The sequence below is a fragment of the Apodemus sylvaticus genome, chromosome 9 (assembly GCF_947179515.1).
Source record: "Apodemus sylvaticus chromosome 9, mApoSyl1.1, whole genome shotgun sequence".
Classification (NCBI taxonomy): Eukaryota; Metazoa; Chordata; class Mammalia; order Rodentia; family Muridae; genus Apodemus; species Apodemus sylvaticus.
In genome coordinates this window covers 53,603,428-53,621,611 of record NC_067480.1, presented here as the reverse complement: position 1 = coordinate 53,621,611, position 18,184 = coordinate 53,603,428, and the positions used below count along the sequence as shown (strand labels likewise).

Genomic DNA, 18,184 nt, shown 5'->3' with positions numbered 1-18,184 from the left:
GTTTTGCTCACTCATCTAGATGAGTGAGCATCTATAGTCCCAAAATGTGAAATCTGAAAGGCTCCCAGATCAGAAAATTTTTGGATAATGGAAAAAAAAAGCCATAAATAGAAAATTATACATCTGAGCTCTATGAGAAGTCCCAGTAAAAATGCACTTTAAAAATGTTGTATAAAATTATCTTCAGGCTGTGTGCATAAAACATAGCTGAGACACAAATGAATTTTGTATTTGCATTTGAGTCTTGTTCCCAGGATATCTCACTATTTGTATGCAAATATTCCAAAATCCAAAATGTGTGTGTGTGTGTATGTGTAGTTGTGTTTTGATCATCCAGCTTCGTAATTTCATTTTTGTATTTTGTTGCTGTCTGTCTGGGTTTTGTAGTATCGGAGATCGAACTGGGGACCTTGCATGCTAGATAAGGGCTCTACCACTGAGCTGTACCTCAGACAAGGTCGCGCCTGAAGCTGTGATGGCTAATCTCCAATGGCGACTTCATTGGATGGAAAAGAGCCTAGGAGATGAGTAAAAGTTACTCCAGTGTATCTGCAAGGATATTCCCCGGGAGGATTAACTAAAGTGGGAAAAACCTGCCCTGCTGTGGGTGGCACCAGCCATCGGCTGAGGGTCTGGATGAAATGAAAAAGGGAAAGGTGCAGGCCACTGAGAGCACAGGTGCAGGATTCTGTCTGCCTTCTTCCTGGCCTCGGTGATGTGAACTGTTCTGCTCATGCCTTTCCGCCACGGTGCACTGACTCCTTGGAAACTGGGAAGCCCCATCTTTTCTCTTACTAATGGTCTCTCCCTGGTCTTTGTCACAGTAATGGAAGTTTAACACTGTTAAAGCTTGGGACGCCGACCTTCTCTGGGTTAGCCTCCTGTACTGGGGTTGGTTTTAGTTTTCAGTTCAAGTTTTGAATCTGAAATTCGCGAAGAAGACTTTTAATTATTTACTGGGGGCTGATGGGGATGATGGCTTCACAGCGCTGTGCGGCTAAGGATAACACTGACCTTCTGGTGTTACCTCCGCCTCCGGAGTGCTTGGATTACAGGAATGAGCCTCCGTGCCTGGCCCTGGGTGCCCTCGCTGACCTGTAAAGGCAATGCAAACAGATAAATAGAAAACTGGATTTTCAGGGGAATCAGGTGTGCAAATACACATTGTTTGGAGTAGTACTCTTAGATTTCTCTTCTTTCTTTCTTTCTTTCTCTCTCTCTCTTTCTTTCTTTCTTTCTTTCTTTCTTTCTTTCTTTCTTTCTTTCTTTCTTTCTTTCTTTGGTTTGGTTTTTTTCAAGACAGGGTTTCTCTGTGAAACTCACTTTGCTGGAACTCACTTTGAAGGCCAGACTGGCCTCAAACTTAAACATCTGCCTGCCTCTGCCTCCCAAGGGCTGGAATTAAAGGTATATGCCTCCACTGCCCAGCCACTCTTAGGTTTCTTAGAGTTCTGTGTCAACTCAGTTACCTTGTTCTCCCTAAATTACCGTCATTACCAATCCAGCTGATAGACCTGTGGGCTATTTCCATCCTATTGCAACAAATGAATCAGTACATTATTTCACACGTGTGCTCTTGTGTTTTTGGTTTTGGTTTTGGTTTTTTAAAAAGTCTTGATGGTTTTCAGTATCTGAAGGAACTGAATTTAAAAGTAAGTTGGTTTCTCTAATAAGGATTCACTTGAAGAGTTTCCAGATCCCTGACTCTCGGGAACGGGAAGACTATTCCTCGCAGCGGCAGGCATAGGGAGGGTGCATGTTGTCAAGAGCAGCCATTTTTCTGTGGTTGAAATTCTTCCAATGCAGGAAACTCATTTCTCTCTTTCCATCCAATTTTCTGTTTGAAAGGCATTATAAACAAGGAGGCAAAAACTGATTTTTTTTTAGTTTTCTAACTCAACGGTTCACAATGACTGAGGAAGGGTTTTGTGCAGTGTTTGATTTGGTTTGGGTTTCTCCATGTTTAGGTGTCTTTTGTTTGTTTGTTTGTTTTATTTTGGGATTTTTTTGTTGTTGTTTTTTTAGCCTTTCTCTTATTTGGAGACAATTTTTTTCACTTATTTATTTTTATTATACTGGGCTCGTCTGAGAAATCCAAAGAAAGGACAGTTATTAGCCCCTTTAGCATTTTGTGTCAGCAGATTTCACCAGCTCTAAGCAAGAAAGAAACCCAGGACAGAGCCAGTAGGTGAAGAAAAAACACAGAGAGTATTGAAAAGAAAGCCTTAGCACAGCGTTTATCAGTCTTGCTAATGCTGTGACCCTGTAATACAGTTCCTCGTGTTGTGGTGACCCCAACCATAAAATTATTTCATAGCTATTTCGTAACTATAATTTGCCATGTTTTGAATTGTAATGTAAGCATCTGTTTTTCGGTGGTCGTCGGCAAGCAACCCTGTGAAGGGTTGATCCGCCCCCAAAGGGGTCAAAGCCCACAGACTGAGAAACACTACCTTAGCAGATGATACATTTTCTCTTCCCAACGTGGGCAATTTAATAACAAGTGGACAAGTGCCCACTAAAGGGTGGGACTATCAGAGGGACTTCCACGGCCCACAGTTTGCAGTGGCTCAGTCCAGCTGTGTAACCATGGGCCTTTCCACCCACAGCCAGGTTCACAAAATAATGACTCTAAGACTGAAGAATTATGAATAATTGCCTCGGACGAATGCCCTGGCTCATTTCCAACTGAGTTTTCCTGTTTATTCTAAGCTAAGTCCTACTATGGGGTTGGTTACCTCTCCTCAGTTTCATGCAACTATCTGACTCAGAGTTTGGGGAGACGCTCTCTGTTGTGGTGTCTGACTCTATCCCAGAATCCTCTCTGCCGGATGTCCCACCTTCTAATCCTGCCTCAGCTCATTGACCATCAGCTTGATTGACAGGTGATGCTTCCACACAGTACACAAGAGATTCTCGATACACAGCAGCATCACTGAACGTAATCCCATTACAGGCTGGGCCAAGGCCAGGATGAGCCTCACTCAGCCGCTCAGGGTCTCTCCTCCCTCGCCAGCTCCCCCTGCTATGGCCTTTCGGTTGCTAAGAAGCTGCCCTTCAGTTGCTAGAGGATGGGTTCTTGATCCAACTGCACGATAGAACAAGACGCCTTAAAACCCCACTACACCCCTACGGAGTCCGATTCTGCTTGGTGTTAGATCCTGCTTTTTTATTTGTTTGGTTTGGATTTCTTTAACTCTTCAAATGATTCTGGTGAGCAGCAGCTGAGATTTACCGGCGCTGTGAGGGGGTTCATGTTCAGTGGAATTACTCCTGTAACTCAGGGAAAGAGGGAAGAGGGCATCAGCTGGGAACGCAAACCCCACCCATGGTAACCCTGGGAAGGCCACCAAAGGCCGAGCTGACCCTTTGGCTTCCCTGCCCTTCCTCAGTGGCATCTATTTGTTACCCTGCCTAGGAAGCTGTGACTCCTCCCCAACCTTCCCCCTTCTCTCAGCCCTTACACTCTCATGCCAGCTCTGTCAAGTCCCTGCCGTGCTCGTGCTCGGCACCTCCAGCAGCTGGCCTCCCTGTGCTATCCTCCCTTCTCTCAGTAGACATCATAACGCTGCCAGGCATGGATAAGCAAGGCGGCATGAAGATGAGCGAGACTGAAGGCCCAGGGTGTTTCGCCCTGCCCGCCCAGACGCTTAGCTGAGAGAAGCTCACAAAGAAGACAGGCTGGGGGGTGGGGCTGGGGGGTGCGGGGGGGGGGGGGGGTGGCTCTGCAGCAGAGCCCTGGCCTGGCATGAAAGTCATCCTGATTATAATCCTAGCAGCACTGGGCAGTGGTGGCTCAGGCCTTTAATCCCAGCACTCAGGAGGCAGAGGCAGGCAGATCTCTGTGAGTTCAAAACCAGCCTGGTCTACAGAGTGAGTTCCAGGACAGCCAGAGCTTCATAATGACACCTTGTCTCAAAATTACAATAATAATAATAATAGTAATAACAATTCCCAGTACCACTAAGAAAAAAGGAGGTGGGGGTGAATAATAAGGACACTTCGGGCCATGTTACCAGAAGGACATGGACGGGGGCAGTTTGCGTTTATTTTGTCTCATTGTTCTTTTGTGTGTGAATCCAATAGGAAGGTGGAGATGAACTTGACTCTCACGAAGAACCAGGAGGACCCCTCAGAGGAAATGCCAAAGACAGCCAAGGTAGAGTCAGCTGGCAATTCGTGCACACTATCGCTGTGACTGCCCAGACAGAACTTGGTGCTGTTTGGACTCATTAACAGAGACGGCTCCCCATTCCCCTTCAAGGCGTGAACTGGGAGTTAGCAGAGTGCTCTGTCTCAAGCTTTGCTTGGGAGCGACATGCTTTCTGTTCGTCCATTATTTAAAGATTTCTTTCCTGCTGGAGACGAGTAGAGACTTGGGGACTTCCACAAAGCCCACCCCCGCCCCAAGCCTCTGCACTTCTCTGTCTCCTGCTTTCATGGAGATGTGCATGTGCCGGTGAGAGGGCTGGGGTTTGTGCCCACAGACATGCTGGTATGAGAACGCAGGACCTTCCTTCCTCTCATCTTTAGAGACCTAGCTACTGTCATCTGGAGCCCTGGCTGGCAAGAAGGCCTTGATACACCTGCCATGGAGGCACAGGCCTTTAATCCTAACACTCAGGAGATAGAGACAGATAGATCTCTGGAAGTTCAAGGCCAGCCTGGACTACTTAAGTGCCAGGACAGCCAGCACTACAAAGAGACCCTTTCTCAAACAAGCAGTACGCCTGGGTGGTGACTTTCTTCAAAAACCGGGTAGTGGTCTTTCCATAAGCTACTGAGGCTGGGACCACTGGGGGCGGAGGCATTCACAGTTCACAGCTTGGAGACTGACCTAGACTCTAAACTCTTCTGTGGGCACCTAGGCATGTTACTACCTGTGGTCAACTGGGGCTCTGGCGGCTGAACTCTTCTTTATCTTTTTTGCTTCTAGATTTGGTTTGGTTTGGGTTACGTTTTAGTTTTGCTTGTGTGTTTTGAGACAGCCTGGGGCTGGTAACAGAACTCTGCTCTGTGATGAGAATGGGGGGCGGGGGAGGACTGAGGTCCCTTCTCAGGCACTGGCAAGATGGCTCAGTGGTTAAGAGCACTGATTGCTCTTCCAGAGGTCCTGAGTTCAATTCCCAGCAACCACATAGTGGCTCACAACCATCTGTAATGGGATCCGATGCCCTCTTCTGGTGTGTCTGATAAATAAATGTACTCATAAATAAAATGGAAAAAAAAAATTTTTTTTTGGTTTTTTTGGATTTGACTTTTTTGAAACAGGGTTTCTCTGTGTAGCCCTGGCTGTCCTGGAACTCACTCTGTAGACCAGTCTGGCCTCAAACTCAGAAATCCGCCTGCCTCTGCCTCCCAGAGTGCTGGGATTACAGGCGTGCGCTACCATTGACTGGTGAAAAAAATTTTTTATTTGAAAAAATGAATACCAATCTCAATTTGGCATTACAGCAAATTAATATCTACCCTCTTGTGGTCACTACCAAACTGTGAAACAGCACTGACTCTGTCTCCTTAAGTGGAAGGTCTTGATCTTTCCTGTTTATCTTCCACTGTTTCTTTCCATTGACATCCTACTCAAAAATAATTTTATACTGATTTTACTATTTCTAAAAATGTATTTATTTTTATTTTCCATGTATGGGTGTTTTACCAGCATGTACGTCTCTGTACCATGTGCATGCGTGCTTGAGGGTGTCAGATCCCCTGGAACCGTAATTACAGACAGTTGTGAGCCACCATGTGGTTGCTGGAGATAGAACCCAGGACCTCTGGAAAAGGAGCTGATGCTCTTAACCGCTGAGCCGTCTCTCCAGCTCCACCCATACTGATATTTAACGTCATTCTTTGTGGGTATCTGACAAGAGTATATTACGGTAGTATGATGGTCAGGATTTTAAGCAAGGATTCTTCTGACATGAAGATCTGTCACCTTCATCCTCAAAGCTGAGTGACACTAGCCAGGCAAATGTACTGTGACCTTCAGATTGTCCCCATTGTAAATCACTGATCCAGAATGTGAACCCTGACAGGCTCCAGCGTCTTGGCCAAGTGCAGTGGAAGGCTTTAGGCACCACAAAACACAGCCCAAGCTAAGCAATGACTGAGTCAGTCAAAACAGATTTCCTGTCTCATGACGCCAGGGCCAGCCGAGTCCTCGGAGGTTAGCCAGACATTCTCGATGCACTGCAATGCCACTGCAGAAAGTCACAGGAGGCCTTTGCCTGTCTCGATGACAAATGCTAATTTTTAGAAGGGCTTTCCGGTCTTGGAAGGCAAGGAGAAGGAAACACTGAGGAAGTGCTTTTAGCTGTTTAAAGAACAATTCTCCCCTTTGGTCTTAATGGTTATGTTGTTTTTCCTACTTTAAATGCAGTAGTGACCTGCATGGTTTATTATAAGGAGTGAGCCAGATACTGGGGGTCAACTCAGTGTTAGAGCATTTGTCTCAGATGTGCGAAGCCCTGGGTTCAATCACCAGTATTGCATATATTACACACATTTACATTAGTACAATTTAAAATATATATATGAGTGAGCTAGTGAGAGGACTTAGAATTCTCTTGCAAGTTTCTACAAGATAAGGTCCACCAGTAACCTCCAAGCCTGGGCAGACTGGGGAAACAGCCCTTGTCCCAAAGTCCAAGGAAAGGATAAAGGCCAATGCTAGTTACTTCCTAGACCAATGGTTCTTAAATGTTAGTGCATTTCAGAAGCACCTACAACTTTTGTTTGGAAGACAAGGTTTCTCAGTGTAGCCCTGGCCATTCTAGAACTTGCTCTGTAGACCAGAGATCCACTTGCCTCTGCCTCATGAGTGCTGGGATTAAAGATGTGTGCCCCAACCAACCCTGCAGCCAGCATCACCAGAAAGTTTGCCAAAGGTTTCTAATGGCACTTGCCTGGAATTCTGGCAGTCAGAAGGTTATGGTGTGCTGCAGGCAAATTCAAGGCCAGGCTGGGCTGTAGAGACAGACCCTGTTTCTAAAGTTGAACAAAGAGGTTTAGAGAGATGGCTCCGTAGTTAGGAGAGCTCTCTGCCCTTCCAGAGGCCATGAGTTTAATTTCCAGCACCCATATCAGGTGACTAACCACTGCCTGTAACTCCTGGCCACCAAAGGTACCACACACACAGCATACATTTACAGACATGTGTGTGTGTGTGTGTGTGTGTGTGTGTGTGTGTACACATAAAAATAAATCTTTAAAATATTTTTTAATTTATTTTTTAATTAAGGAGACAAAACAAGCAAAACAAACAGTGGTGACAAAAAGATTTTTGGGCTTCTCTGCAACATATTTAGCTTTATTTATCTGGGCAGAGGCCTGGCAATATGGATTTTTAGTGAATTTCCCACTTGATGCTGGACACCCAGAGACCACACTCTCAAACCACAGTCCTGAAACCTGTTTCCAGTATTTAATTATCTGAATTTTCCAGGGTCTTACTTAATCTGTTCTTTTAAAATCTAATAGGATTTGGGGAAGGAACTCTTGAGCAGGCAGTATTTAGAATGTGCTTGGAATGCCTGTCTCGGGGCCTGGGGTCACGGCTTAGTCAGCCCACTGTGAGGCAGATACCAAGCACAGGATTCAGTCCCCAGCACCTCACAAACTGGGTGTGGTAGCACTTGCTTAGTCCTCAAGAGGTGAAGCCAGGAATATTGTTCAAGGTCATGCTGGCTATGTAACGAGTTTGAAGCCAACCCTGGGCACATCTCCAAAAGACAGTTAAAAAGAAGGAATACATGTCACAGGCCAAATGCTCACAAAAAGCTGGCTATCAGTCCACGTTTTAAGTTTTATTTTTTAACTTTGTGTATGCGTGTGCACATCTGGGTTAGATACATGCATGTGAATGCAGGTACCCGTGGAAGCCGGGATGAATCAGGTCCCCCAAGAGTTAGAGATGCAAGCAGGTGGAGCCGCCCAAAACCGGTGCTGGGAATCAAACTCAGGTCCTCTACAAGACCATTAGCACTGTTGACTGCTGAGTGGGGCCGTCTCTTCGGGCCCCATTCTGTCTTGTCAAAGCCTTGATTAGATAGCCATAATTTACATCCTGTCAGATGCTCGCATAATGATCTCTTTCCTTTAGGCCACTCGGGCACTTGTTCTTTGATGGACTTATAGAAATCTTCCTTTCCCAGAAGTCCAGACACCACTGTGATTAAGGGCACTTACCGAGTCTCACTTCCTGGGTTCCAATCCTCACTCCACAACTTACTAGCTGTGTAGCCTTGAGGAAATCACCAGGTTTCTCTGGACTTCTTCCCTGGGGTGGCTGTGATAAAGAGGAGTCCATTGGACAGGCTTAGGCAAGCAGCTGTCCCAGATGGTCGTCAAGATGTACTGTTAGCAACTTTCTTTGACTTGTATATCTTGGGGTTTTGAGATGTGGGCTGGCTTCAGACTCACGGTGCAGCTAAGGATGACTCTGAACTCCCTGTTCCTTCCGCCTCCCAAATGCTGGGATTATCGGTGGGTGCCATCATGCCCAGCGATCTATTTAAGAATAAGCAGAGAAGACACCTTTAATTATAGTCATAATTGGTATTAATACCTCATCAAGAGAGCCTTGTGCTAACATGATAACTACTTTCCAAGCCAGTCTCCATGGCAGGACACTTGGTGTTGAGGATTCTATTAATCCTCTAGAGGCCTTAGTCCTTTAGATGAAGACCCAACACGGGCAGGGATCCTGAGATGGCTAGCCTGATCTACACAGTCAGAGACTCTGTCTGAAGAAAGAAACAAGCAAAAGCATTCCTAGAAATGTGGCCAGATACTTTTAAATGTATGCTGAACAGCCAGCGTGGGCTCACACACACTGAGCAAGGCTCCTACCACTGGGCTTCCTCCCCAACCTTGCCTTAAGGTAGTCTGAGAAAGTTCTCAGATCCTTCATGAAGGATCAACCTAGAATAGTAATGGAGGGGGCAAACCCAAAAAAACAATGAGCCACTTCCACAATTCCATTCAGGAAGAGAAGGCCCAGAGCCTGCTACCTCGTCAAGAGGAATGTGGGGGGCTGGAGAGGTGACTCGGTGGTTCAGAGCCTTGGCTGCTCTTCTGGAGTGCCTGGGTTCAATTCCTGGTGTTCACGTGGCAGCTCACCTGGCACCCACCTGTAACTCCAGTTCTAGGGATCCAATGCCTTCCTCTGGCTTCTACAGGTACCACGCACACACCTGGTGCACAGACAAGCATCCAGGCAATACACTTGTACATATAAATTAATAATAATAATAATAATAATAATAAAGAGGGATGTGCAGTCTTGTCCTGCTGTTCTAACAAAGACAGAACATAAGCAGAATGGAAGGCTCCTTCAGTTCTGCCTTGAGAACAAAGCCAAGCTGGCAGGCAGGCTGGCAGAAGCCAGGATGGTCCACCGCGGGAGGCTGCCAGGGCCCCGGTTCCTTATCAGTACTTAGGAATTGGTTCCCTGGGCAGTTACCCTTTTATACATGGAGTACTGATTCAGCGTCTTCCCCACTCCACAGGACAGCAGAGGAAGGGTCGGGGTTGGGTGCACCACCACCTTTGAAACATTGTATTATTTACTTAACTTACTGCGGGGAGGTACGGCGCACGCCACAGCACGTGTCCAAGTCAGAGGACAGCCTGCAGGAGTCAGTTCTCTCCTTCACCACGTGGGGTCCAGGGATGGAGCTCAAACTGTCAGGCAAGTCCCGGTCTTAGGGTTACTGTTGTTATAAATACCAAGACCAATTCCCTGGACCCACCTAGAGAAGCTGGGAAAGCCAGGCTTCTGCTGGCTGAACCGAGCAAAACACAAGGGGGCGCTGCTACCCACAGGCAGAAGCAGGCATGCGCACAGAGGGTCAGGTATGTTTCTGTCCACATTCCCGCACACTGATCATTCGTCCTCTCATGCCTGCTCTTTAGCTCAGAATGTTTTCTCTCTCCATAACAAACACCAGGTTCTAGTTACCCGTGCTGTGACTTCCCTGAGAGCGGCTAAGATGCTCCTGCTTTCTCCACTCGACTTTGTGGTATCAAAGAAAGAGTAAGAAATGTTTACTTTGTGAATTGTGAGGATCAATTTCCACTGACCCTAACAGAGCTGCCTGGGGAGCCGGGCTCTATACTTGAACGTAATTCATTACGTTCCTGCATTAGGAAGCACCCCAAGCTGTCTGCTTCCGATTACACTCCAAGTCGCTTGCTGCCTCACTTTGCTGGGAGACCTGATCTTACTCAGTGCCACATGCGTGTGTTGGATAACCACTAGGTACCACTTCACAGTCCATGCCTTAGGTGTGTGCTTGAAGGCAAGGCTACCACCCAGACCTTGCATACGTCTCATAAGTGAGTGAATGAAAGAACCAGATGAATGGAGGAATATGCTGTTTTTAGGAAATGCATGCTGACAATGACAAGTTCCATAGCCTCAGGAGCTTACAGTGAAGATTTCAGCATTGAGCACCACAAACTTCCCTATAAAGAAAACGGGTGGGCAGGAATAATGGAGATCATAAACCTACAAGTGTGTGGGGGGGGGACCTCAAAGAAGCCATGGTCACTAGCCAGCACATACAGCCCCACCATAGTCAAAGAAGCATCTGTCAGGGTGGGGAGCACCACAGCATGGGGAGCACCAAAGGATGGGGAGTACCATAGCGTGGGGAGCTCTAAAGGATGCTCTCCGTCAGCTTCTAGATAGCATGCCCACCAGCTCTGCCAATCTGAGGTGACTGCCCTCAGGCTGTCTAGGGCATAAGATAGGTCATGTGTACACACAAGGTCTGGACTTCCTCTGAGAGCTTGTTAAAGATGCCGGTGCTAAGCTCTCACCTAAGACCTACCTATGCTTCAACAGAAATCTTGGGTGGCCAAGCCTAGTGGCACAGGCCTGTTGTCATCCCAGCTACTTGGGAGGAAGTACAATTGCAAATGAGACCTTGGCTCAGAATAAACAGTAAAACACAGTTAAGCTAATAAACAACGTGTCTCAATAAACATGAAAAGAGGATTGGGGCTGTGATGGTTTGTACATGATTGGCCCAGGAAGTGACCCTATTAGGAGGTGTGGCCTTGTTGGAGTAGGTGTGTCACCGTGAGTGTGGCCTTAAGATACCCTCACCCTAGTTGCCTGGAAGTCAGCCTTCCACTAGCAGCCTTCAGATAAAGAAGTATAACTCTCAGCTCTGCCTGCGCCATGCCTGCCTGGATGCAGCCATGTCTCTGCCTTGATGACAATGGACTGAACCTCTGAGCCTGTAAGCCAGCCCCAACTAAATGTTGTCTTTTATAAAATTGTATTGGTCGTGGTGTCTGTTCACAGCAGTAAAACCCTAACTAAGACAGGGGGTGAGGCTTGATAGGAGAGCACTTATCTGACATTAGGCTGTAGGCTCATGTCCACAGTACATACACACATACACACTACACATACACAGACATACGTGCATATGCTTCTGAAGACACACACACACACACACACACACACACACACACACACTTCCGAATAGATGATTAGAATGAGGAGATGCTTGTGGTTGTCTCTTTGTTGTGTTTGGTGCTGGAGACCAAGCACTTGCACTTGTTCTTTCTATGAGCTAAATCTCCATCTCAGCCCAGGGCTCAGCCCCCACCCCACCCCACCCCTCCCGGCACCCTGCAGAGTTGTATTTTTTCCCTTTGAGAAACAAAGCAGCATGGGTTGTTAGGAAAGGGGACCCAGAGACAAACAGGCCTGTCACTGGTGGAGGCAGCTGGCCCCAGTGCACAGGGTTACAGCTCCTGACAAAGACCCCGAGCAGGGGTCTCCTTGCAGGCTGGCTCTCTGCAGAGTCCTGTCCTCCACTCTTTTCTTTCCCTTTGAGTAGCACATGATGCTGCTACATGCTGGGACCGCCCACGGATTCCTAGGAAGGTGATATATAATTTCGGGCATTCCAGTATTTTGTGTATATCTGTCTTGTTTTAGCCACACCATAATTATAATATCTAAAATTTTATTCTTACTTTACGGGTAAGGCAAATGAGGCTCTGTGAGGTGCTCTCTCAAAACTAGGAAGGGGAAGGGCTGAAACCCAAAGCCAGACTTCTTTAGACGTTTTATTTTGTTAGCATACAATACAGCTTTCTCCCAGGATCTTGAGTCTTAAGGCATTGTAACCAGCCATGTATTCTAAATAGAGTGACAAAGTCGGGACACACGCCTGCACATGCACACACACACACACACACACACACACACACATACAAAATGTAGCATTTTTTTTCTAAAACCCAGCATGAATCTTGGAGATTGTTTAGAATCCCTGGAAATTCTTTTCTATTGAAGGTTAAGGAAGCAGAGGCTGTCAAGTCAGAGTTCTGCAGTCCCTAATTAATACAATTATAGCACTGTACAGTTCTAACTAATAAAACCACGAGCTCTGGAACTTGTGGTCATCTAGTTCAGTTCCAAGGGCTTTTCTGGATGCAGCTCTGGATTACAGGAGCAAACAGCAAAGAGGGAACAGGAGCCATGGTGGCCAGGCCTGCTATAGTGGGAGAGGCTGGCAGGGTGTGTGTGTGTGTGTGTGTGTGTGTGTGTGTGTGTGTGTGTGTGCTTGGAAGCCAGGATGACTTGACAGTCTAGAAGGTGGTGACCCCAGGAAGAGCAGTTGCATGAAGGCCACCAGGCTCCTGCTCCTGGTTGCTCCTGTGGGATCTGCACAGACACACACTGACTGCTAGGTCCTGCCACCTGTGCTCAGAAGATTCTAGATGAATGACACAGCCCTACCGCATTCTACTTCATAGTGGGAAAGTTCAGAACACCCTAAAGACTGCTTCCTGCCCAGTCCCTCCTGGCCCTGTGTGGAAACCAGAAATGTCCCCAGAACATAGCTGTTGTCAAGTCTAAAAACACCTTCATTCTCTAGAAAAGAACACTCATTTCTCACAAAGAACCTACATTTGTCCAAACAAGCAGCGGCTGAAACTGGAGATAAAGATAGCCTAAGAAAAGAAAACACACGGCATGATGGTGTATGTGTAATCTCACCACGTGAGAAATGAGGCAAGATCACCAAGTTCAAGGCTAGCCTGGGCTATATAGCAAAGCGCTATCTCAAAGACTGGAGTGGAAGGAAGGCTGGCCAGTTTTATAATCAAAGATGTGTAATTCCTAAGACAGTAGTTAAGTGAATCTTTACACTTAAGTTGTAAAAATAATAATAATAAAAGACCAGTGGCTGAAAGCAATTTATCATAGGAATTCAAACAGGCTAGCTTTGGGGAAAGCCAGACTCAGTGGGGAAGTACTTGTCCAGCCCATATGAAGTACTGAAACCAACATCCAGCACCATAAAAACAAATAAATATGTATATAAAATAATAATAAGCTCTAGCTACCCTGGAACTCCCTCGGGAGGTCACGCTGACCTCGAACTCACAGAAATCTGCCTGTCTCAAAAAGACAGCTGAAATTGCACAGAGAAATCCTGTCTTTAAAAAACAAGACAGACAGGCAGACAGGCAAACAGATAGATTTTTAAAAAGCAAGATAGGAATGGGAGAACAGAAGAGACTTCCTGATCCGGATAGGTACATGTGTGAGAGCTCTTCTGTAGCTGTCAAGCATCACACCATCAGAAACTTCAGAAGCCATCTCTAGAGACAGGACCGGGATGCAGACACCCTCCTTCATTGCTTCTGCCAACACATTCACCGCACTCATCAGCACTGCAAGGGAAAGAGGCAAGAGCTGACCAGAAGGAAGAGATGCTGGGTGGACCGGAAGTGGGAGGTGGCGAGCGGACCGGAAGTGGGAGGTGGTGAGCGGACCGGAAAGAGGAGATGGTGAGCGACCAGAAAGAAGAGATGGTGAGTGGACCGGAAGGAGGAGATGATTCTCAAACTCCAGATGATATTATCATATAGGACTGTGCTGATGTTCGTCAGTTTTGTGTCAGAGATAAAAACTGAAGCTTTAGTTGGTTCTCATTTGCAGAGGGTTCAATCAATCCCTGGTCACATGTCTCTTGCCTTGGGCTACAGAAAGCAGCAACATCATGGCAGAGAGCGTGGGGCAGAGCCGGAAGTAGAGAGAGAAAAGAAGGAACAGAGGTCTCAATATCTACTTCAAAGGCACCCACCACCTTTCTTCTTCTAGACGCAAATCCTAAAGGTTTTCAGCACAGGCTGGTGGCCAAGCCTTTTTTTTTAGCACATAACTGGTGAGAGGCATTTACTATCCAAATCATAACAGACAAGACGTTAAAAACAAATGGACTGATTCCTATACACAGATTTTTTTAAAATCAATTGGATAGTTTTTCAAGATACAAAATGTAAAAGAATTACTTTTCCATTTCTTTGTTTTTGTTTTGCTTTGTTTCTTTGAGACAGGGTCTCATGTTGCCCAGGCTAGTTTGGAACTCACTATATAGAGGAGGATGACCTTGCCTCCTGACTCTGCTTCCCCAAGATCTGATATTACAGATGTGTGTCACCAGGGTGGGTGTCAGGGTTTCTGTTGCTGCAACGAAACACAGTGACCAAAAAGCAAGTTGGGGAAGAAAGGGTTTATTACTTCCATGTTGTTGTTCATCATGGAAGAAAGTCATGACAGGAACTCAAACAGGGCAGGAACCTGGAGGCAGGATCTTATACAGAGACCACGGAGGGGTACTGCTTACCGGCTTGGTTCACATGACTTGCTCAGCCTGCTTTCTTATAGAACCCGACCACCAGCCTAGGGATAGCACCACCCACTATGGGCTGGGCCTCTTGCCCTGACTAACCAAGAAAGGGCTTTGCAGCCAGATTTTATGGAGGTATTTTCTCATTTGAGGTTCCTTCCCTTTAGATAACTATAGCTTGTGTCAAGTTGGCATAGAACTAACCAAGACAAAAAGCATAAGTTGAATTTAAAATTAACCATTGTTATGGAAAACCCTAAGTGTATACTGTTGGGGTTTTGTGTAAGCTCCACCCCACACCTACCTGGTAATAGCCAGGTATGCCCCGCCCCAGAGATCTGGCCCACTATAAGAAGGGCTACTTGCTCCTCCTCTCCCTCTTTGCTCACCGCTCTCACACACACTCTCACCTCTCTGCCCCTGGGGCTCTTCCCCCCCCCCTCCACGTGGTCATGGCCGGCCTCCACTCTCTCTCTCTCTCCCTCTCTCTCTACCACTAACTCCCATCCCCTATTCTGAATAAACTCTATTCTATACCATGTCCGTGTTCACTGACTCGACTCCCCTTCATTTATACTCCTTCATATACAAAGGCACCAAAACAGTACAGAGAGCCGTGCCCCCACTGCAGAACAGCTCAGAGAAGCAATACTCTCGTTGCCAACATTCTCCATATAACACCAACTCCATCCTCTTTCTTATCACTTAAGTTAATTCTAGGCTTATATCATTTAACCCATGAATACCCACACAGTTCTTAAAAAACAAAAAGGACTCTTGACATAACTGTGAGGTCATTTTTCCTGGCTAGTTTCATATCAACTTGACACAAGCTATAGTCACCAGAAGAGGGGGTGTAAATGGTATTTTTAAATGTTATTTAGGAACTATTAGTTATTAATATGATCTGGCCACCTTAGCACAATCACACCAACCTACTTTCTATATGATAGACTGCTAACTCCCCAGCTGCGCTCCCTCAGTACTTGCTGTTTGAGCGTTGCCTGGGTTATTTCTGCTCCATCAGGGGACATATCATTTGGCCATGTGCTCCTGGTCCATTTCATCTAATGGAGACCTCCTCTTCTCTCTTTCTTTCTCCTTCTCCTCTGTTCTCTTTCTCCTTCCTCCTCCTCTCTCCTCCTGGTCCTTACTTGAGACCCTCAGCCCAGAAACCAAAGTACCTCTATTCTCCCCAGTAGTTAGCTGTTGTCCCTTTTATTTAACCAATAGCTTTATATTGGGGAGCAAGGTTTACACAGCAAACATATGTGAGAATCTGCTCACCAGTGGCAACCAGATCTTGGGGTTCAGAATTTAGCATTTGTATACATAGCACCAGACCAACCCTCAACAGAAAATGCCTCCATAAAATCCAACCACAGGCAAGCCTTGAGGGTATTTTCTTAATTGATGATTGATGGGAGAGCCCAGCCCATTGTGGGCGGTGCCATCCCTGGGCTTGTGGTCCTGGGTTCTATAAGGAAGCAGGCTGAGCGAGCCTTATTGAGCAAGCCAATCAGACGCACCCTCCATGGCCTCCGCCTCAGCTCCTGCCTCCAGGTTCCTGCTCTATTTGAGTTCCTGCCTTAGGTTCCCTTAATAGAGACTATGACTCAGGATCTGTAAACCCAATAAACCATTTTCTCCCCAAGTTGCTTTTGATCAGGATGTTTCATCATAGCAGTAGAAACATAACTAAGACATTATTGCACCTAAAAATCCAAAGAATTCTTAAGTATGACCGGTGATGTTTTCATAGTTTTCAAGTTTTTAATTGTTTTACCATTGTAACTTTTGAGTTGATTATAATTAGCTAATATGACCTATAAGTGTCCTTTAAATCATAGATTCCTGCTCTATTACCTAATTTTAGTTTATTTATTCCTAACTTTAGTTTATTTCCTCTTTTAGTTTATGCCCAGAAAATTGGGCCCCTTGGTCCTGTCCTGTTTCCCATGGTGTTAATTTTGCTGTATCCTCCTGTTGTGGGTTCTTGGGTTTCATGGCTTTTCTGTTTCCTGTTACTCAGTCCTTGAGTCTAGAGACATAATCAGATTCAGGTTTCATTCTTCCGTTTGGCAAGGCCAGTTCTGTGTCTCTCAGGACACAGAATGGTCACTTGTCCCTTTATCATGCCAGTAGTTATAGATCCATCAGTTCTGGGGCTGACAAAAATAATGCCAGATGGAATTCTATCAGTGCTTCCTCAATTACTAAAGAGGACTGGTCCCCTTACCCAGTGCTGTAGTTGTACATAGGGAGGCAGGACAGTTGGTCAGTCTTTCCATTCATGGATCAGTTTCCAGTGAGCTGCTTCCCCAGCAGCCCTCTACAGAGATCTTGTTTTCAGAGTTTCATTGCTAATTATTAACTTGTGGACTTAAATGTGGGAAAATTTAATTTTAAGACAATATATGAAAAGTGACTTCATTTTAATAAATAAAAATGGACATGGATAAATATAATCTTCTATATAACCCCAGATATAGCATGCACAGATAGGAAGAGCTGTTGTCATCAAGATGACAATACTAAACAGGGTATAGTGGCATTTGGGACCAGCCTGGGTGACCTAAATATTTTTTTTATTTATTTTGTTTTTTGTTTTTGTTTTGTTTTGTCTTTTTCCGAGACAGGGAGTTCTACAGGAACTCCATCGGTAGACCAGACTGGCCTTGAACTCACAGAGATCTGCCTGCCTCTGTCTCTGAGTGCTGGGATCAAAGGTGAGCTACCACAGCTGGGCTTCAAGATTCTTCCTTAAGAAAGGGGGGGGGGGGGAGAAAGAGAGACCTAGGGGTGAGAGAGAAGGAGGGAAGGAAGGAAGGAACAAAGGAAGGAGGAAAGGAAGGAAGGAAGGAGAGGACAACGATTCATAAATTAATCTGTCAGTTTGAAGCAATCATAAAAGTCCCATCAGATACACTGACACACATCTACAATCCCACACTGAAACAGGAAGACTGAGTTCCAGGCAAGCCTGGGCTACATAGTGAGACTAAATCGAGGTAATTCTATCACAGGGGCACCTCTCTTGTAAAAGCTTAGTGTAGTTCTCTCAATGGGTTAATTGTTTCCAGAGCAGGTTGTTATAAATCAAATTCAGCTTCCTTGGCTTGCTCTCTTGATGCTTAATACCGCTGGCTCTTCCACACATCTCTAGTTCTTTTCTTCCATAAAGCCATGGTTCTTCGATAAATAAATACTTCATTTCTTTATTGGGAAAATGTGAATCAAATATGTGAGACTATTCAAATCTCACATGACTAAATGTCCATGGGCAATGAGCACACAGGTTTTTGTTCTACATTCTGTATCATTATAATATTTTATAGATGTCAAAATTCAATGCCTAAACACAAAGTTATTTTACTAAGGAAAAGAAATCCCCTTCTGTGGCCCACACACCCATTCAAAAAATCTGATCATATCCATTCTAAAAATCTGATCACAAACGGCAGAGTAATGCCAGTTTAAGCCTCCACTTCTGGACAGTACAATTCCGCCCTCTGGTG

General features: G+C 45.7%; 1 protein-coding gene across 4 annotated transcripts in view; it reads left to right on the top strand.

The window, feature by feature from the left end:
• Window positions 1-18,184, top strand: part of Kiaa2012 (KIAA2012 ortholog) — a 113,498-nt gene that overhangs the window by 80,818 nt on the left and 14,496 nt on the right. For all 4 annotated transcript variants that reach the window (XM_052192979.1, XM_052192978.1, XM_052192981.1 and 1 more), the window contains one exon: window positions 4,087-4,159. In XM_052192979.1, coding sequence (XP_052048939.1) covers window positions 4,087-4,159 — 73 coding nt within the window. The remainder of the gene's footprint in view (window positions 1-4,086; window positions 4,160-18,184) is intronic.